General features: G+C 39.1%; 1 protein-coding gene across 17 annotated transcripts in view; it reads left to right on the top strand.

Annotated features, from left to right (window-relative positions):
* ZNF644 (zinc finger protein 644) overlaps positions 1-20,065 on the top strand; it is a 98,737-nt gene that overhangs the window by 64,994 nt on the left and 13,678 nt on the right. For 13 of the 17 annotated variants that reach the window (XM_074369901.1, XM_074369910.1, XM_074369904.1 and 10 more), the window contains 2 exons: positions 11,101-14,135; positions 14,316-14,921. The exons of 3 other annotated variants lie outside the window; for them this stretch is intronic. In XM_074369901.1, the coding sequence (XP_074226002.1) occupies positions 11,101-14,135; positions 14,316-14,921 (3,641 nt within the window). Of the gene's footprint in view, positions 1-11,100; positions 14,136-14,315; positions 14,922-16,837; positions 16,961-20,065 lie in introns of all 17 variants that reach the window. One more of the 17 variants, XM_074369915.1, reaches the window with a different exon arrangement.

Below are 20,065 nucleotides of genomic sequence, written 5' to 3'. Positions count from 1 at the left end.
CTTGCTGAAGGCTCCGATGATGATTAGTGTTTTTTTAGCAATAAAGTATTTTAATTAAGGTATGTACATTTTTTAGACATACAATACGTTAAACAATGTACTTTTTTTTTAGAAATAACTGTTGTATACTACAGTTGACTCTTGAAAAACCAGAGGGTTGTTGGGGTGCCGACTTTCTGCAGTCGAAAATCCAAGTATAACTTAGAGTCAGCCCTCTGTATTTGAGGTTCCTCATCCACAGATTCAACAGCTTCGGATCGTGCAGTACTGTGGTGTGCACTGTGTGGACCTGTGCAGTTCAAACTCCTGTTGCTCAAGGGCCAACTGCATGGTGTAATCATAGCTTTTCTATTCACTGGGAAACCAAACATTTTGCCTTGTCTCTCTCTATTGCAGTATTTTTTTTGCAGTTGTCTGAAACTGAACCCACAGTATCTCCGGGGTGTGCCTGCATATAGAATCATGCCGTCTGCAAATAAGTAGTTTCACTTTTTTCTTTCCAGCTGGATGCCTTCTGTTTATTTTACTTGCATAACTGCTGTGCTTGGAACTTTCCGTACAATGTTAAACAGCAGTGGTAAAAGCAGGCATCCTTGGATTAGGGGGAAGTTTTGTCTTTTACTATTGGTGAGTATGATGTTAGCCGTGGGCGCTTCATGGATGCCTTGTATCACGTTAAGGAAATTCCTTCTAATCCTGAGTGCTTTAAATCGTGAAACAGTGCTGGATCTTGTCAAGTTTCTGCATCTGTTGAGATTACTGTGTAGTTTTTCCCCTTTGTCCTATTGATATGATGTATTACATTGATTGCTTTTCTTAAATTGAACCATCTTGATAAATGTTATGGAGAAAAAAAGGGTAAACTGGTGTGTGTTTGAGAATGTCAGCAATGGGGAGAAGGTGAGTGAGTTTTGGATGTAATTTTAACCAGCGTCATCCGGGTAGGCATTACTCAAAAGAAAGTAGTTGAGCAAAAGCAAATGAGATGAGGGGGTTTGCCTTGAGAGTTCCTGGGAGAGACAGCATTCCAGCTCAGGGATAGTCAGTGCTAGGGCTTCATGTGGGAAAGAATGTGTTCAAGGAATAGCTGGAACTGGGTGACTGAGTTGAGGAGAGGAGAAAGAAATGAGTTCAAAGAGTTACTGAGAAGGACCTTTGTAGGACTTTTTATAGGGTATCATAAGGATGTCTTTTTTTTTTTGAGGGAAAGACAGGGGGCCATTGAAAGGTTTTGAGAAAATTTCTCCCTCTTAGGTTTTAAAATGATAACTCTGGTTGCAGTGCTGAGAATATATGGTACGTGGGCAAGAGTAGATACACGGAGACCAGATGAGGAAGCTGTTGAAATAATACAGGGAGAGACAGTAGTGGGCCTGGGTATGGCAGGAGTGAGAGGCAAGTGCCTTCTAGATGTCATCTGAAGACGATGGCAGTAGGATTTCCTGATGGTTTGGTTTGGATATGAAGCGTGAATAAAAGAGGACAAGGAAGATAAGAAAAAGGAGTAGAAGGTTACACCAGACTATTGCATTGCTCACTGAAGAGGGAGAGAGTGGGAAGGGTGGAGGAGATTGCAACAAGTGCATTTGCTTATGTAAGTTTTTCCCCATTAATTTGATTTTTTAAAACCTTAGTTTAATGGCCCTACTGATGATGAATTGTGTATTCTTGTTCCTTTGCAGATAGGCTTGCTTTGTTTTGTTTTCTGGAATTAAGTAGAATTCTTCCTTTCATTCTTAGAGTTCTGAAAATTCCTCAAGAGCCATGTCTTTTTCTTCATCCTGCTGCGCAGCCTTGGAGCCCTGTGAGTCTGACAATTGCCATGCTTCTTGAGCTCTGAAATTTTTTTCTGTTGTGTCCTCTTCCTTGTTCCCCTGGTTTCCTCTTCTCTGATTATACTTGCTAAAATGTGTGGGTCTAGACTTAACGTCTCTTACTTCCTCTTACTTTTTTTGTGCTCTTCCCGCTCCCTAGTGAAAGGATCTTCCTACTGCAAGGTTTTACTTCAGTTCCCCAGCTGTGTTTGCTCTGCTCCTCTCGTCTATTGAGAGTTGCTTTTGTTTGGTTATTTTTTTAGTAATTTTTCATTTCAGAGTTCTTTGTTAGCCTTCTGCTCAAAGCATATTGTGCTTTATTTGAAACACAACAGCTTCCAGGATCTGAGGATATGAAGTACGTTTACTCCTTGTACTCTTGTAGTGATTAACCTTGTAATTTAAGCAGACGTTTAAGTGTGTGTTTCAGTCACAGTGAATACTAGTGAGTATTCTCAGCCTCATTGCTGTAAAGGCCCACTCAGCAGGCTGTGTTTAGCCATTTTCAGGTCCCTTCCCACACTCAGCCTTTGGGTGGGAACGTTTCCTGAAGGGGGAGGGCAGTGGTAACGTCGTGCACTGCACCCTCAGCCTGAGTGCTATGTCGTTTGTCTCCGCACAGGACTGCGTAGGCAACGTAATTTGAACCCCGAGCTTTGAAGTTACTGCTCCACTGACGTCGCACTTAGTCTCAACGGGAAGTCTGATGCTGTTCTGATTCCCATTCTTTTGTACGAAGCCTGTTTTTAGTTTTTGTTTTATTTGAGATTGTCATCTCCCTTCTTCCCAGAGCCCTTGTCTCTGGCTTTTCTGGTTTATGGTTCTATTTGCCCTGGCATGTCTCTCTCTTCTAGTCCGTCCGTTTTCATCTCATTGACATCGTGTAAGAGAGGAAAGATAAATTCATGTCCTTGACAGAGCCTAAGGAATCAGAAACTCTTGGATCCTGAGTGGCCACGCTGTTTTCCTTGGAACACCGGGGTACCGCATGTGGCTTCCCTGAAGCCCTGCTCTGTCCCCGCAGGAGAGGTACCGCTCTCGTCCCAGCACCTCTTGGGAGACGTGTCCCCCCAGGGCTCTTTAGCATCTGCTCCTCCCCTTGTCTATTACACCCTGGGGGTGGTGTGACGTCCCAGACGCTCCTTCCAGGGTGCGTTTCTGCTTGTGCGGGTCTCCTTCACCACTAAGAGCAGTGCGCAGATCCAGTGTCGTCGTTGGATAAATGAGGCAAGGGTCATGGGGAAAACGCTGAGTGAGCGCTTGCTGAACATCAGGCCCTTTGCCCCATGTTTTACGTACATTGTCTTAATCCTCACAATCCCATAAGTAGTTTTTACTCTTATTTTGTTGATGAAGCAACTTGAAGGAAAGTGGAGTAACTGCACTAAGCTGGAAGCTGTGGAGCTGATTCTCAAACCCAGGCATGTCTGCTTCTGAGAGTGAGTTTTTGACACTGCACTATAAAATTTAGCTAAAGCCCTCTCTTTCCTGCGAGGCCTTTCTTGCCGCGGTCTTCTGTAGGACCTTCCGCTCCTTCTGAGCTGGAGTGTGTAGCCCACACTGTTCACTGGGGACGGGATGCGTTGCTCACTGACAGCAGGCTTTGTACGTGCGCATCCTGTGTGGCCTTCCTCAGACCGCGGTACAATTTGTTTTAAAGCTACCAGCAATACTCGGGTTTAAATATGCATTAGTCATCGTTCATAGAACGGGGGTGTACTATTGATAACATTTTGGTTTTATTGGCTGGATAGGTTGGAAGTCATGCATTTTCTGTCTCCCGTGGTTCAGAATTGCTGCTCTTGCCCCTACCATCAGTCTCTTCATATTGAGTAAACCTGAAGGAAATTCTTTTAAATCACAATTGTTTGAAAAGAGCTCTACATTTAATTATTAAATAAGTACTTGCATTTTCTGAATATAATGTAGTGTTTTCTATAACATTTTGATGAAATTTTTAAATTAAATTCACAGTTATAAATGGTTTTATAATTAAAACTTCAGAATTGAACATGTAATGTGTAAAATTTATTAGCAGGTCAAATGTAAAATCAGAAGAAAAGCAGTGGCTGGTTTATAATTTGCCATCGAAAAAATATGTTTTTTTTTAAGACAGTGATATGAGAGAGGTGCATACTTTGTTTTAAGGAAAGCAAATTTCTTCATACATTCTTCAAATATATTCTTCAAAATATATTTGAATTTTGTAATTGTTAATGTCAGTAAGAGAGTTCATGTTTAATAAAAATACTACTTTATAGAAAGTAAAACTTCTAGTTCTGTTTCATTTTTCTAGTTCTCAGTGAAGGTGTCACTTTCCGATCTAAATGTACATAATTTTTGAATTTACTTACCACAGTTTAAATGTGTATAATATATATGAGAGTTTAAATACCTATTATAGAAGTACATTTTTTTTTTATGATCTGAACCCCTCCTTCAGTAAAATTAAATTGTAATCCCGGGAAATAACGTTCATGTTTACTTCCCATTAGACTATAAGCAATTTTGTGTTTCCTAAATATGGTTAATATGTGATTAGCAGATGAATTAATGGAACTTTTATAATAAGAGTTTTACTTTAACCATTAAAATCTACAAAAGTTTTTTTTAATACATACAATTGACTGTGTGAAGCTTTGAATTTGAAAGAGTTGGCAAAATTGTTTGAGTATTACAAGGAAACTAGCATAACATTTCTTAAGTTCCAGGCAGTATATCAAGGCACAAATTATCTCTTTGACTGTTGTAAGGAATTCTTTCAAAGCCACACTTGTTTGCATTTGCAGTCCTGCCCTGACTTTCATGTGGTTACTGTAATGGAGCTTGATCCTGTGGAATCATTCATGGTTGGGGCAGAAGTTTCATCAGCAGCACCTAGAACACTCTTACTTTTTGAGTTGTTGAATAAATTCCCAGCTTCTCCTGAGTAACCAGTAGGCAAGTCAACATCTGACATTGATGGTGCTAATTCTGTACTTCAAGGTTTTCTTCCTCACATTTCCTTATCTCTTGCTGATTGTTGTCAAGTGCATAGGCACAGTGATTTTTTAATGCTGAAATTCTCTTTGCCCTTAAGAATTATTTCTTCTCTGAAGCAGTTCATTCCATATGCATATATAATATTTATCTTACCACTTTGGGTATTTTTTTGTTATCTCTATTTTCACTTCTAATATAATTACATGTTTCATCTTCCTAAGACTTCTAACATGCTTATTTTGCACTTATTAAACATGGTGGGCTAATGAAATATCTTAAGAACCAAGAGCAAAGTCATAGACTGAAGAACCCCAAAAGACCCAAAGTAAAGTAAAAATTTGTGGCAGTTTAAAACTCTGTTGGTAGAGGGCACAGTTGACACACTGCCTCTGCAGTGTGCAATTGACACATTTTGGACTTGTGTTAATTTATACTAACGTGGTCAGAAATTTGATTGGTTTGTAAGTCATCTGAAGGAATTTATCACGCATTTAAATTTTTTAAAAAGACGTGAATTGTTCTTGTTGGAACCGTGTGCATGTTTGTCATTTACCCTGTCAAAATTGAGATGATCATTTGTCTTGTTCTGACTGTGTGAAAGCACAACACAGCAGTCACTCCATGTTGCGTATGACGTAGGGCTCTCCTTTGGTTGCATCTGCAGTTCATTGCTTTGCCTCTTCCAGTTGGAAAATTCTTCACTAGGAAATTAGCCTTTGATTAGTGAATGTCCATTTGCTTTTCTGCTATTGTTGCTTCTCATTATTAAATAATTTTGCCAGGTTGTTAAAGTTATGCCTTTGTAGGCCACCTTCTTTTTTCCTCTTTGCCTTACCTGCTGCTTGGGTTTACCATACAACAGCTTCTTGAGATGTGTCAAACTCTGTTTAGTACTTAACATACTTTGCAATAAGAATCACTTTGTATTATTAGGTATTTATGATCTAGTACCTAACTGTTTGTAACGTCTATTAAGTAATGAGGATGATACATGGCATCGGGAACACAGCTATTCAACAAGTTCAGCGTAATTTGGACACAGGTACTAAAATCATACCTGGATCATTAGTGTCATGGCGGTGCCACATGCTGCCGGCTAGAAAGCATTACGTGCCCAATGTTGTTTTTTTTTTTTTTTTCTACTCATTATGTATGTATTTTCTAGATATCAGTCTCAGTGACAGTTTTATCTTTGGTGTTGCCAGTAGGAAAAAGACCTCTTTGTACATAGAGTTTTTGTGTTGCAAACCGCTCTATGGCCTCAGTGTGGTAAGTCATTTAGTGCTGTATTTCATTGCTCAAGAATCGGGTTATCAACATATTACAAGTTAACTAAAGGATTATTTCCGGTAGTTTTGAATTTAGGGAATATTTTTAAAGTTCAATAGTATAAATTTAACTTCAGTTTTTAGCTCAGTATTTCAAATAATGTCAAATGTTAGTAATACACTAACCAAACTTTAAGCGTATTATATAGTACGTATGAGAAAGGACCCTAGAAATCATCTTATCTCATCTCCAGTGCGACATTCCCTCCCGCAGTGTCCCTGACCAGCAGTCCAGCCTGCCGAGCCACTCAGCTCACTCTTGTGTAAGACAACCTTGTGCGATGCTGAATGGTTCCTGTTTCTAGTTTTTCTTAACCTTGAGGTGAAATCCACATCTGTATGATTCAGACACATTGATTAGACATTTGAAGATTGTTCATTCTATTGGCTAATTGTTAGGCTAAACATAACAGGTTTTCTCTTCATTTCATTTTGTGATGTGCTGGATACCCTTCTGAACGTTCAGCATTTCGTTTAGTGTTTTTTCTCAGTGCGCTGTCTCGGCGTCAGGGCGCTGCCTGGATGACTTGGTTATACGTGGTGTGCTCTGTCCTCACTTGCATTGTGCACTGGGGGGACTTAGGTACATGTGTTGTGTACAGTGTATATATAGACTTAAATACTGAAGTAATTTTAGATGTAGTATTTCAGTTAATTAAGATTTGTTTTGCAATTAGAATGACAATTGTGAATGATTTTCTCTTCTTGACCCAACCTCATATATGACTAACTGAAGTTGTCATGTGTTCTCAAGGATAATTTAAATGAACATGGGGTTTGTGAAAATCTGACAGATCCTAACTATAACTCTGCTAGTGGGCAACATTATAATTTATTTATAGCTATGTAATATAGTTATTAATGAACTAATGCATAATGAGGGCAAATTGTACTATATTTTTGTGTGAAATTATACTACATGACAAAGGTTGGCATTATGTAATAAGTACCCACAAAATATTAACCTACTTGCAATAAATACAATTAATAATGTACATAAAAGAATGAAATTAAGCTAATTTTCTATGAAAAAAAGAATTATTCATGAACCGAAAGTGGACAGCATAGATTTGATGACAGGAAGGTTGTATCTAATCTGAATTACTGAGTGACCCAGGAAGCTTGCTCAGAGGGATTACAGAATAATTATGTTAATATGCAATTATCACCTCATTTCTTCTGTAGTAACCCCAAGATGTAGTGTAGTGAGGGTGTTATAGCAAGTGCTGATAGTTTGCAAAAATACTGATGTTTGAGATTTCTGAGACAATAAGTCTAGCTTGAGGCACATACGTGATGATCTGCCATCTTGAAGACAGATCTGACCTCTGCACTTTTTTTAGTGCTCACGGGATATAACTGCAGGCAGTCATAGCTGTGGAGCTCATTATGATCTTCTAGAAACTGAAATATGTTTTATGTAGATTTAAAACTCCATTTGCAGCTTTTTGCGAAGTGTGTGAATGTTTTTAAAGGACATCTAAAAAATCAGTTAAAGGAAAAATTTTATGGTTATATGATTCATGGAGGAGGACATAGTAATAGTGTTTAAATATTTAGTGAAAAGATCCTAACTGATGCAGCAATTTCATTGAAATTTAGAGAGGCCAAACAATATAACATTAGTTTGTTTATTTTATTTTTTTAAACTTAATGAATACTGTCTACTTTCATATATGTCCCCTACTTTGTTATATTAACATAGACTGGTATTAATGACTCTGTTTCATGTGTTTTACTATATAAAGACAGTTGAAAAAACTATCTGAGACAGTGTGAAATTAGCTTATAGGTCAAATGTTTTCATGCCTGGATGCCACACAGGCATCTGTGAACAGAAGGAGATAATTTTTGGTGTCAAAATTCTGGATCCATTATTCAGTGCAACGGATTTTGGTGATCCATTGTTCTATGTTGTATCCCAGTGCAGGAGCGGTGAGTCTTGAATACTGTTAAGAAAAAATGTATCTTGAACATTTTTCATTTAAAATATCTTCTGAAAATTAAACCAGAAAATTTTTCCTTTCTTGCTAAAATACCAGCTTACTGGTTCAAGTTCTTATAGCATATTTCTTTAACTGATACAGTAGATTTTTAATATTAATGTGCCAATAAGAAATTTTTTCTGAAAAAAAATTAACTTCTCTATTTATGATTAGAGATAATCAAATTGGAAGCAAGTAAGGCATTTTTCATTATGTAGGTGCAAAGAACTTCAATTGTTAAAGACCTAATTTTATATTTTAACAGTATTTGATTTGATCTTTCATTTTTCTTCTTAGTACATGTGTTTTGTATATTAAAAAAATCTGTTATACACATATATTCTTTCTTATGTTTTGGGGCAAAATACTTTAATATCTTCAAAATTTCAACTCACGGTAGGCTCTTATAAAGCCATTCTGGTAATATGGATGCAATCTCCAAGCCGACGTGATGTTCCCATAGTTTGTCACCCTGCTGTTCAGGGAGTACCAATGAAGTTGCTTTAAATGGAAAGCGTCTGTTCCATCTCTGAACCTCTAACACCAGAACAGATGGGTGGAACATGGAACATGGAAGGTTTTACCTCTGAGGTGGTAACAGTGAAGCCACTCATTAACACTGAATTTACCACTTCGTTAGCAACGCTGCTTCCTGTTGAGAAAAGCTAATACAGGCTTTCAGATTGACTGAGCATATATTTGTCTACCTCAGTGATTATAAAAAAGAGGAATAGGAAGTAAATGTCTTTCAGGCTAGTTTTGAAAAAAATTCTATCATCCACTTCAGATTTGTGAGATTGTTCCTATCTGGGCATTTTACTTTTTCTAGCTAACGTAATGGAAATGCCAAGAATGGGTGATGGTATAGCACTGAGCTTTGCTTTCCATCTCACTGACATTTGCACACGCTTTCCTAGCTCACGTTTATGTGCTGCCCCTTTTTAACTGGTGTGTATGTGATGCAGAGACCCCTGCTGGGTGCTGCATTAGCACCATTTTGGAGTGATATCATTGAATATGATCTTATTTGAAGTCTGTTTTTATTACTGTGGAAATTTGCCAATCTCACAGCAGAACTCTAAGACCTCGTACGAGGGGCAGAAAAAATGATTATTGGTATAAACAATAATGCCAAAGAAAGATATTTGTAATATTTATTGTATTAAAGAACACATCTTGAGGAGAGAGTATGGTCATATTTATAGGTGCTGCTGTAAGTTGTGAAATAAGAAGAAAGCAATTAGAAACAATTCTTTTATTCTTGAACTAGATTTAACGTTTTACAAAGCATGTAATTGGTCCCATAAAAGATATTGGAAATAATGAACTTTATTGAAAATGTTTTAATTTGTAGATAGCAATTGTAAGTTCCTGCTCTCCTACGTTAGTATTACTCATTGTACAAATTAAAAATACTATAAAAGAAAAATGGAAGACTTTATTCTTTATCTGAGAACAGGAACCTAGTCTGAATTCCTGCTACTAGACAGTGCCTGGCACACAGTAAGCAGTCAGTAAATATTTGGAGAACAAACTGTACTTAATACTATGTGCAAGAAAAAGAAATAAGGAACTTTATGCCAGTACGTCAGATAATTAAATACCTGGGGTTGCCAAATAGCGGTTCTTTGAATTGTACTTGAGGGTTGTTGGGTATTTTGAAGGCCTTGCTACAACTGCTGAGTCCAGAAGTCAGAACTGTGATGGAATTTGCATTACTTGAATGGACTGTCCACATTTCATAGAAAGAAAAGTGTTTTTCTTCTTATACTTTAGGAACTTTTAATTTTGTAATTGTGCTTTTTTTCATTCACTGTGTTAGTCCTTTATTCAACAAAAATTGCTGAGTGTCTATGCCAAGCATTGTACTAGGTTCTAGAGACAGGAAGGCGACTGTGTCCCTGCCCTCAAAGAGCTTACATTCTTCCAAGAAGATAGGTAGTTCCTGTGTAGTGTGGCCATTTTCAAGAGCAGAGCAAGGACAGGGCACAAAGAAGCTCTTCCTATTAGAGGCGGTAATTACAGCCATGGTGCGTATGTCCTCCAAGTTTTCAGAAACCTCCTTTGAAAATACTCTGCTGTCTTCTCGTAATGGTTAAATATGTTACCACATTGCCTAGAAAAATACAATGTGTATTTTATATGAGGTAAAGTAAAAGCTTAACATATTTTTGATGTTTCGGAGTAAAAATTTTTAGATCATTGCAGTAGACTGTCAGGTCATAGATGAGGTAACTGCCTGTAGGGAGTGCCTGGAACTGGGGGACTTGGGTTATGAAAGTTTGAAGAAACAAAACTTCATTAATTTTAACTTTACTAATTTAGAATGAAGGATAATTTGCATAAGGAGTGAATAAAACCCAGTGAGTAAAAAACATCTTTTAAATTAGTAGAAATTTTAGGAGAATGAAACACTAAGAGCAAAGCAGTCTTATTTTAAATAAGAAATACCGTTTCACATGTCGCCCACTGATGTTGCTAGCACGCGTGTACATTCAAGTAAGCGGCTTTCCCGGCAGTGTTCTGGTACCTTCCTCTGAGAAGGGACTTATTATACATGATAGAACTTTTACTTTCTACAGTGTTTAACAGCTTACATTATTCTCTAGTATAGAATGTCCCTAATAAATCTACTTAAGTGAGATAATTTTTTATCAGCAATCTGTGTATGAGATTTTAAAATTTTTTTCAGTCTGTAGCATACTCATTTATATTATGTGCCTGTGTGTTTGTGTTTATGCTGCTTTTCCCTAGACATTTTGTATATGTGTAGTGTTGGATTGCTGTTGCCTAGCAAAAGGAAAAATTAACCTCTGCAACACTTTTGAAGTCTTTTGACTTTCTGAAGTGTTTTTCTTTCTTGAAAAATTATTAGGATCTTAATATAAAGAGTAGAATTAAGCTAATAAAAATGTGTATTTTCAACTCTCCATTCTTTCTAATAATATTTTCTCATTCATGCAAAACTAAATTTTTTTTTCCATTTTCTAGACTAAATGTGTTAAATGGGCTTGCCAACAATATGGATGATTTGAAGATAAACACCGATATTTCTGGTGCTAAAGAAGAACTCCTAAATGACAACAGCTTTATCTCAGACAAAGAGAGTGGAGTTCATAAACCAAAAGATTGTCAAATACCATTTCAGAAAAACAATACATTCACTCTGCCTGAAGAACTGTCAGAGGACAAATCTGAAAAAGCCTTAAGTGGAGGCCAGTCTGCCCTGTTTGTACACGCTGGTGCTCCCACTGTCTCTAGTGAAGACTTTCTCTTGCCTAAAGGAGCTGCTGTTAATGGACCAGTTTCACACTCCTCGTCTAAGACTTCCAATATGAATAAAGGCAGTGTTTCATTAACCACTGGACAGCCTGTGGATCAGCCAACAACGGAATCTTGTTCAGCTTTGAAGGTGGCAGCGGATCTTCAGCTGTCCACACCACAGAAGGCAAATCAACACCAAGTTTTATTTTTGTTATCAGATGTAGCACATGCTAAGAATCCAGCCCATTCCATTAAAAAACTACCTACCTCTGCTTCAGTTGGTTGTGACATTCAGAATTCAGTAGGGAGTAGTATAAAGTCAGGCAGCACTTTAATAAACCAAGTGGAGGTGGACGAGGATAGTGACGATGTGTTGGTGAAAGATGACTGTGTCAGTGCATTAACAGGAACTTGCTCAGGTACAGATGAGTTTAGGTCAGAAAATGATGCCAACTGGGATCCCCAAAAAGAGTTCATTCAGTTTCTTATGACTAATGAAGATACAGTAGACAAAGCTCCAGCTCACTCTAAAGTAGGTCTAGAAAAAAAGAGAAAACGAAAAATGGATGTAAGCAAGATAACTCGTTACGCTGAGGATCGCTTTAGTGACTCCAATTGTGCGCCCAATAAATCAGAAATGCTAGAAGCAGACTTTATGGAGCAGAATGAAGGAGTGCAAGCAGCAGGCTCACAGGAATGCGCATTATCAGAAGTGAAGCCTGAATCAGCTGAGGAAGACTTGGAGTCTGTGGGTGCTTTTCAGCATCTCATTTATAACCCAGATACGTGTGGAGAAGACAGCTCCCCTGTTCACACTAGCACTTTCCTTGCAAATACCTTGAAAAAGAAATGTGAAGAAAGTGATTCCGAGTCACCTGCTGCCTTCAGCACTGAAGAGCCGTCGTTCTACCCCTGTACGAAGTGCAATGTGAATTTCAGGGAGAAGAAGCACCTCCACAGGCACATGATGTATCACTTGGACGGCAACAGTCACTTTCGCCATCTCAACGTCCCAAGGCCATACGCTTGTCGAGAGTGTGGACGGACGTTTCGGGATCGTAACTCACTGCTGAAGCATATGATTATTCACCAAGAAAGAAGACAGAAATTAATGGAGGAAATTCGTGAGTTGAAAGAACTTCAGGATGAAGGGAGAAGTGCACGGCTGCAGTGCCCTCAGTGTGTGTTTGGTACCAACTGCCCTAAAACGTTTGTGCAGCATGCTAAGACTCATGAAAAAGACAAAAGGTACTACTGCTGTGAGGAGTGCAACTTCATGGCCGTGACAGAAAATGAGTTGGAATGCCATCGAGGAATTGCCCACGGGGCAGTGGTAAAATGCCCTATCGTCAGTTCTGACGTGGCGCAGAGAAAAACGCAAAAAAAGACTTTCATGAAAGACCCTGTTACTGGATCATCCAAAAAGTCAGCTACTTACATATGTAAGATGTGTCCCTTCACTGCTTCAGCCAGGAGTATTTTAAAAAAACACACGGAGTACTTGCATTCGTCATCATGTGTTGACTCATTTGGCAGCCCTCTGGGACTTGATAAAAGAAAAAGTGACATCCTCGAAGAACCTATAGATATCGACAGTCCTAAACCATTAGCTAAACAACAGTCAGCAACATTTCCAAAGAACTCTGCTTTAAAACAAGATGTGAAGCGAACATTTGGATCATCCCCACAATCCAGTAATTTTTCAAAATTCCATAAGCGGCCACACAGGATACAGAAGGCTCGAAAGAGCATCGCTCAGCCAGGGGTCGGTGTGGGCGCTCAGAGAAACTCTACCCCTGAGGCTGTTACGGCTAAAAGCAGCGCTGACCAAAAACCCAAGTATTTCCATCCAGCATCAAAAGACAAATCTAATGCCAAGGCAAACAGCAACTATTTATACAGACATAAATATGAGAACTACAGGATGATCAAAAAATCAGGTGAATCATATCCTCTACATTTCAAAAAAGAAGCTACTTCATTGAATTCTCTGCATCTGTTTTCATCATCAAGTAATTCTCACAACAATAGTTTTATTTCAGACCCTCACAACTCTGACACCAAAAGGCCAGAAAGCTTCAAAGACCACAGGCGTGTAGCAGTAAAGAGAGTAGTTAAGGAATCCAAGAAGGAAAGTTCTGTTGGAGGAGAAGACTTGGACAGCTATCCAGATTTCTTGCATAAAATGACCGTTGTTGTTTTGCAGAAACTCAATTCTGCTGAAAAGAAAGATAGCTACGAAACAGAAGACGAAAGTTCCTGGGACAACGTTGAGCTGGGCGACTACGCTACCCAGACTGTGGAGGATGACTCCTACAGTGGCATTAATCAGGAGCATGTGAACCTGTTCCCGCTGTTTAAAAGCAAGGTGGAAGGCCGAGAGCCTGGAGAAAGTACTGCCCTTAGTTATGATCAGAACGATGGCTTTTATTTTGAATATTACGAAGATGCTGGAACTAATAGCTTTCTGCATGAGATACATGATCCTCAGCATTTAGAAAATGCAGAAACTTCATTGTCAAAACACAGTTCTGTTTTTCATTGGACTGATCTGTCTCTTGAGAAGAAATCATGTCCTTACTGCCCAGCAACATTTGAAACAGGTGTTGGGCTGTCAAATCATGTCCGGGGACATCTCCACAGAGCAGGGCTGAGCTACGAAGCCCGCCATGTTGTTTCACCTGAACAAATAGCCACAAGTGACAAAATGCAGCATTTCAAAAGAACTGGGACAGGAACACCTGTTAAGCGAGTTAGAAAAGGTAAGTTTTCATGTGGATCATTCGGGCTAATATGTCTGTGTTTGAATTCAAAGGACTTGAAGGTTTTGCTCACATTTGGTCTTTGTTAGAATCACATAATTTTATATTTTAGAGTTGATTTGTTTTAAGGTGACCAGTTTATAAAAAATTCTGATAATACTCTTAAAAACTTTTTTTTAGCTATAGAGAAGTCCGAAGCCACCTCTGAACACACTTGTCAGCTCTGTGGTGGTTGGTTTGATACTAAAATTGGATTATCAAATCATGTTAGAGGCCACCTAAAAAGACTGGGAAAGACCAAATGGGATGCTCACAAGTCTCCAATCTGTGTTCTAAATGAGATGATGCAAAATGAAGAAAAATACGAGAAGATCTTGAAGGCACTGAACAGTCGTCGTATTATTCCTAGACCATTTGTAGCTCAAAAATTCGCATCAAGTGATGACTTTCTGTCTCAAAGTGTTATACCTCTTGAAACATACCGTAATGGCCTAAAGACTGAAGCTTTATCAGTGTCTGCATCAGAGGAAGAAGGGCTGAGTTTCTTAAATGAATACGATGAAACAAAACCAGAACTGCCCAGTGGAAGAAAGAGTCAGTCTCTTACACTGATAGAACTGCTTAAAAATAAAAGGATGGGAGAAGAGCGGAATTCTTCTGTTTCTCCTCAAAAGATCCATAATCAAACTGCAAGAAAGAGATTTGTTCAGAAATGTGTTCTTCCATTAAATGAAGACAGTCCACTGATGTACCAACCACAGAAAATGGACTTCGCTATGCACTCAGGTAAGAGGACGTTTGTGACCATTGGATGTAATTTACACACAATTTAATCACGCTTCCTGTAGTGGGATATGTGTAGAAAATACTTTCTCAGGACCTTTTTCATTTAAGCTGCTTTTTTTGCAGAGCAGAGGTTGGTTATAGTGTTATTTCTGTATAAATCATCAACTGATGTTCCTCAGCACGGAGTTCTCTGTGCCTCGTCTCTTGGTCTCAATGTAAGGTGAGAACTAAAGCAAAAACAAACTGGGGAAAAATAAATAAATAAAGCTGACCTGTAAAGATAAAATGTGCTGTGGCCGGGGGCTGGTTCTTTGGATGGGAGGTTGCATTGTTCAGAAGCAGTGTTACTGACAAGGATGCCATATTTTTTGCCATGCTCCAAAGTGATGCTGTTTGCAAGATTTTAGTTGTTGGTTTTCCTACTGCTTAGGTGAAACAAAACACTCTTTAAACTGAATGGATTGGTATCTATTGTGTGTTGTGATTAACCCAAAGAAACTTCTCCCAGTCCAGTTTCTCATTGTATCGTGGTACAGTTTGGTTTTGGAGAACTGTTGTGAGTACAAAACATTGGTTTGGGCTTTGAGATTTTACTGTGGTGTTCTAATGGGACAGAACAGATGGTTTAGCTTAGTGGTTGTGCACCAGTGGTTTTTCTTTTCAAAGAAATATTTTGTATGTATTGGCAAATGATGCGGCAGGTAAAGTCGCCAAGCTTTGTTTGGTGTTCCGAAGTCTGGTTTGTAATTTTAGACTAGAAAAAGGTTGTGTCTTTGTAGGTTTCTTTTGGAAGTTAAGAATGTTGAAGATAAATTTAGATGGTCTCATAATTTTAGGCCTTGGTTGAATGTGTCTAAGGTAAAAGGCACTGGTCAGTGGATTAATAATGAGTAAAATCACTGTAATGTAGCTTTGCTTACTTTGGGCGGACATTGGGATATCCCACATATTTGTAATGCAGTTTTGATTTGAGGAAAGATTACCTTGTACTGTCAGTGGTCTGAAAAACAGTTTATCTTGTATCGGCTTCTGGTTAATAGGGCTCTTTCTCTTTTACGAAGAAAGTCTTTCAAAGGTGACTTTTTAACATTTTTCAGAGGGACATACAAGGAAGGTATGTTAGCTGTGTTGGCCGAGGTACCCTTCGGAGAGGGAAAGCATATTTGTGGCTACCACAGTAATGCCGAAGAAACCAACTGAAATGTGTTGGGGGCGTGAGGGTTTTCTGAGAAGTTAGGAGTTTATTGTTTCAACTTGTTTTCTTTACCGTGATGACTAAGATGTCAGCTTGTTGATCATTTGTTTAGCACAAAGATTTTAGCAAAAAACTTCAAATCATTAACTTTCATTATTGATTGCGCACTCAGAGTAATGAACATAAAATGCCCTGAATAAAATGTTGTGTCTAACAGCTGTTCAGTGGTGTGTTTTACCACCTTTTCTCCCAGCCTTCATCAGAAAGCCTAATTTAGTATTGAGCCTTTTACGGTTTTGTGGGTAAAACACTTTCATTACCACTTTGTCAACTAGACTTTTTAATTTTTTTTATTGGTAATGTTGTAAACTTTGAAACTTCTCAACGGAACTGTGCTATTCAAATCACAGGATTGTATTTTAGGTTTAGGAAATGATCTGCGTAACACAGAAATCTGCAAGAAAGTGACAATAGGTGTTAAATCCAGAGGAGCTCGGAGGTTCAAGACATTCTGCTTCTCCCTTTCCAAAGAGCATGGGTTGGCTCTAAACACTAACTCCGAACTACTAATAGTTAACTTAATTCCCCCTCCTTATCTTAAGCTAACTCAATGAACGTTTTTTAAACCATCTTTATTGTGGTGCTTTTCTTCACGCTTTTAGCTAAGAAAATTTCCCTTTCTGAAGTGAGAACTGGATTATAGTTTTCTTTTGAACGATAGGTGTGCCTGTGACGCTTAGAACATGTGTGCATTGCAATACGACGTTTACAAGTGCTGTTAGCCTGTCCAACCACTTACGCGCTTATGCACGAAAGAAGAGTGCTGGACTTTTGACTGGTACAGGTATGTTTGAACAGATAACACAGCAAGTCTGTTTGATACAATATACTTTTTTTTCACACCAGACTGGTGCTAGTTCAGATGATATTTATGGCTTTCTTTTGTAAGCAGCAGTTGAGTTGGAAAACACACTAAATTTCAGCAACTTGTAAACTGTTGGATATAATTTTAAGCAAGTTACTCATTTTCATTTGGCTCTTATTGACCTGATTTGGGGGAAAAGGTAACCCAATAGAGATGTGGAGCTTTTGAGTCTACTTTATTCCAGTTGATTTTTAAATTATACTGTTCTTGATTTTTAAATTTATTTTTGTTAGTAGATTCTAGTAAGACACCTCTCTTCAGTGAAAAAGATGGTAGTTCTAGCTTGGGAAAATGCTTTATTAGAAAAGGAAATTATATAGAAAACCAAGCAAACTAATGTCTTCATTAGTCTATGGATCAACTCTTTGAGGGGGCAGACCTTAAAAGTGGCTCATGATGACAACTGAATAGATTTTTCTTTCAATGCCCCTGAACTATATTTAAGATGAATGAATACAGCCGTGCACGTAAGTGTTAGCATGCACATCTCTGTGTTGGTTTTGGTTGGTCAGCCCAGCCTGGCAGATGCCTCTTCGTGCTGCTAGCTTGCGGGAGTTGTATTCGCTCACTCGTACGTGATACTGCTTCTTACAGCCTCCAGAATGCCTCGCTCTTTTCATTTGTAGCCTTTCAAGCTGCCCTGCTTTAGCAAATCCCATTCCTCTCACATCTTAAAATGTTCTCTTTTCTAAGTAAATCTACATTAATCCTTTTGCCTAAAATTCTCCTTCGAGTCTTCGTTTCTCTTGCTCTTTTAGGTGGCTGCCTTCTGCTTTCTTCCAGTTGCTGTTCACCAGCGGTTTTGCTCCTCCTCGTGTCTTCCTGCAGCTCACATCCCGTATGTTCTTGCCACCAGAGGAACACTTGTCTTCGCACTGGTGCCTTTCTTTCTTCTGCTTCTTCGCTTTATCCTGTAACTTAATATATAAATGACCAGGGGTGACTGCTGACCATTTTTATTAAAAAGCAGGAAATAGAGTGAGTTTTACTTTGCTGGATTAGTCCTTCTAGTGTGACATTTTAGTCTTTAGGATGTTACTCCTGCTGTCATCAGTCTTGGGGGGTGATCGCAGACATCAGAGGCAGGGAGGCCGTGAAAAAAAAGAGCCTGTAGAAACAGGACATCCTCATTATCGTTACCATAGCCACCAACTTGTATCGAGTACTTCTGTGTGTCAGGCACTGTGCTTTTCAGCTTACAAGTGTAACATTTAATTTTCACACCACCAGTTGAGTTGTTGGTACTAGAATTCTCTCCGTTTTACAAGAGACTAGAGCCTAGAGAACTTAAGCAAGGTTTCCAGACTAAAGCAGTTAATAATAGCAGAATTGAAGTTCAGATCAACGCTGTCTTGCCCATAGGGCTTTCCTTTTAATCTGTATTATCTACCACATACAAAATGAAGGCAGTTGGAAATCTGAAGGTGAAGTTGGGTTCACGGTGGGGAGTGTTCTGGGGAAGTCTGACTAGAGGGGGCAGGGACCCAGGAAGTACTTAGGCCTGGACTCAGTTTCAGAGGAGTTTAGAAAACGTTCCATTCTGACTGTTGAGGCACGTAAAGTAAACATCCAGCAATGCCTTCACCTCATCTGAAAGTCCTTCAGAACATAGGACTGATGGCTTATGGATACCTGGCAGTGACCTTCCAGTGACCCAGGGCGCGTTCTCATGGACACTTTATCATCTAAAAAGTTCCATCATTTGAGAAAAATACAGCACGAGAAGGGATACATTTTTATGGGCATCAGAAGAAAGGGATACTATGTTTAAAATATTATTAAACACTTAACCAAAGTGCCAAAGGTGTCAGAAAATACGCAGTGTGTTTTCTCTGCCCTTCTCTCTGCCCTAGGGCAGAGTGAGGGGAAATGAAGCACTGAAGAGTCTGGGGCGGTGTTTTCTGCAGCCTCTAACCGCTTTTAAGAAACATAAAAACTCATGCTCCCGTGGGTATTCTGAAGCTTTTCCCTGAGTTTTCAGCTCTTCTTGACCAGTATCTGTGCTGCTTATCCATGCCAGTAGGACGGTTCTTAGAATCAGCTTTATAAATGTTTTTTGTTTTCCAAGTGGAGAGTTCCGTATTGTATTTATAAAGTCCGCGTGCCCACTCTCTTCATCCCTGTCAGTTTAGTATGAACTGGTACAAAGCAGTGGTCCCAACCTGTTGTCCTGGAGGGTCCACTGGGTCATTATAACGGACTCACCAATTCATACGAGTAAAAGGCTTTATTGTTCCAGAATATGTAGATGCTATTTTGATGAAATACAGTTTTTTTTAATTTCCCTTAATCCAAGTATAGCACAAAACTGAAGCAATGCAAAGGGAGAGTAGGCGAACTGAAGTCTCCACAGCAGCGTCTGGTGTCTGTCCTCCTAGTTCAGGCAAACTCGGTTCATACGAACATTTAATTATGTGGCCTACTCGGGAGGAAAAACCTTAGGTACCCCTGGAGGAAGTGACAGAGGCCTGCTTGGTTACCTATGATGGAATAAACCCCCAGGCCGCCTTAGATGCCCCCAGCTCCTGATCTCTTCTCTGCGAGCTGGTGGCTTTTTGAGGGAGAGAAACACTCTAACCAGCCTGAGCAGAGTGAAAAGGATGCCCCTCCGTTTCCCAAATGTGCACGTACTGGTGACTCGGCTGCTTCCGATGTAGTGGGCAGACGGAGGTCTTTGCAGGAGTTTTTGGCCCTTCGGAGGCTTTTGCGGAAGCTCGGGCCCATCCCGGAAGCATGCACTTACTTGTCTGCAGGTGGAAGTGCTTCTGTGTGTGGGCTTTACACACCCCTTGAAGGTCACGTATGGACCCTTCCTCTGGTGGGAAACTAAGAAAGAGGAAATGTCAAATAAAAGCGAAGTGGGAAGAACACAGAACTGGGACTCAGGAGCCCTAAGAAATCCTTTTTTTTTTTTTTTTTTTTAAGAGAAGATACTTAAAATGCCAAACTGTGTAACATAAAGCTAATTTTTATGGTAACAAATATAAGTCCTAATTTAAGTAGAAGGAAATAATGAAGATAGTA

The sequence above is a fragment of the Camelus bactrianus genome, chromosome 9 (genome assembly GCF_048773025.1).
Source record: "Camelus bactrianus isolate YW-2024 breed Bactrian camel chromosome 9, ASM4877302v1, whole genome shotgun sequence".
Taxonomy (NCBI): Eukaryota; Metazoa; Chordata; class Mammalia; order Artiodactyla; family Camelidae; genus Camelus; species Camelus bactrianus.
This window is presented reverse-complemented; position numbering and strand designations above follow the sequence as displayed.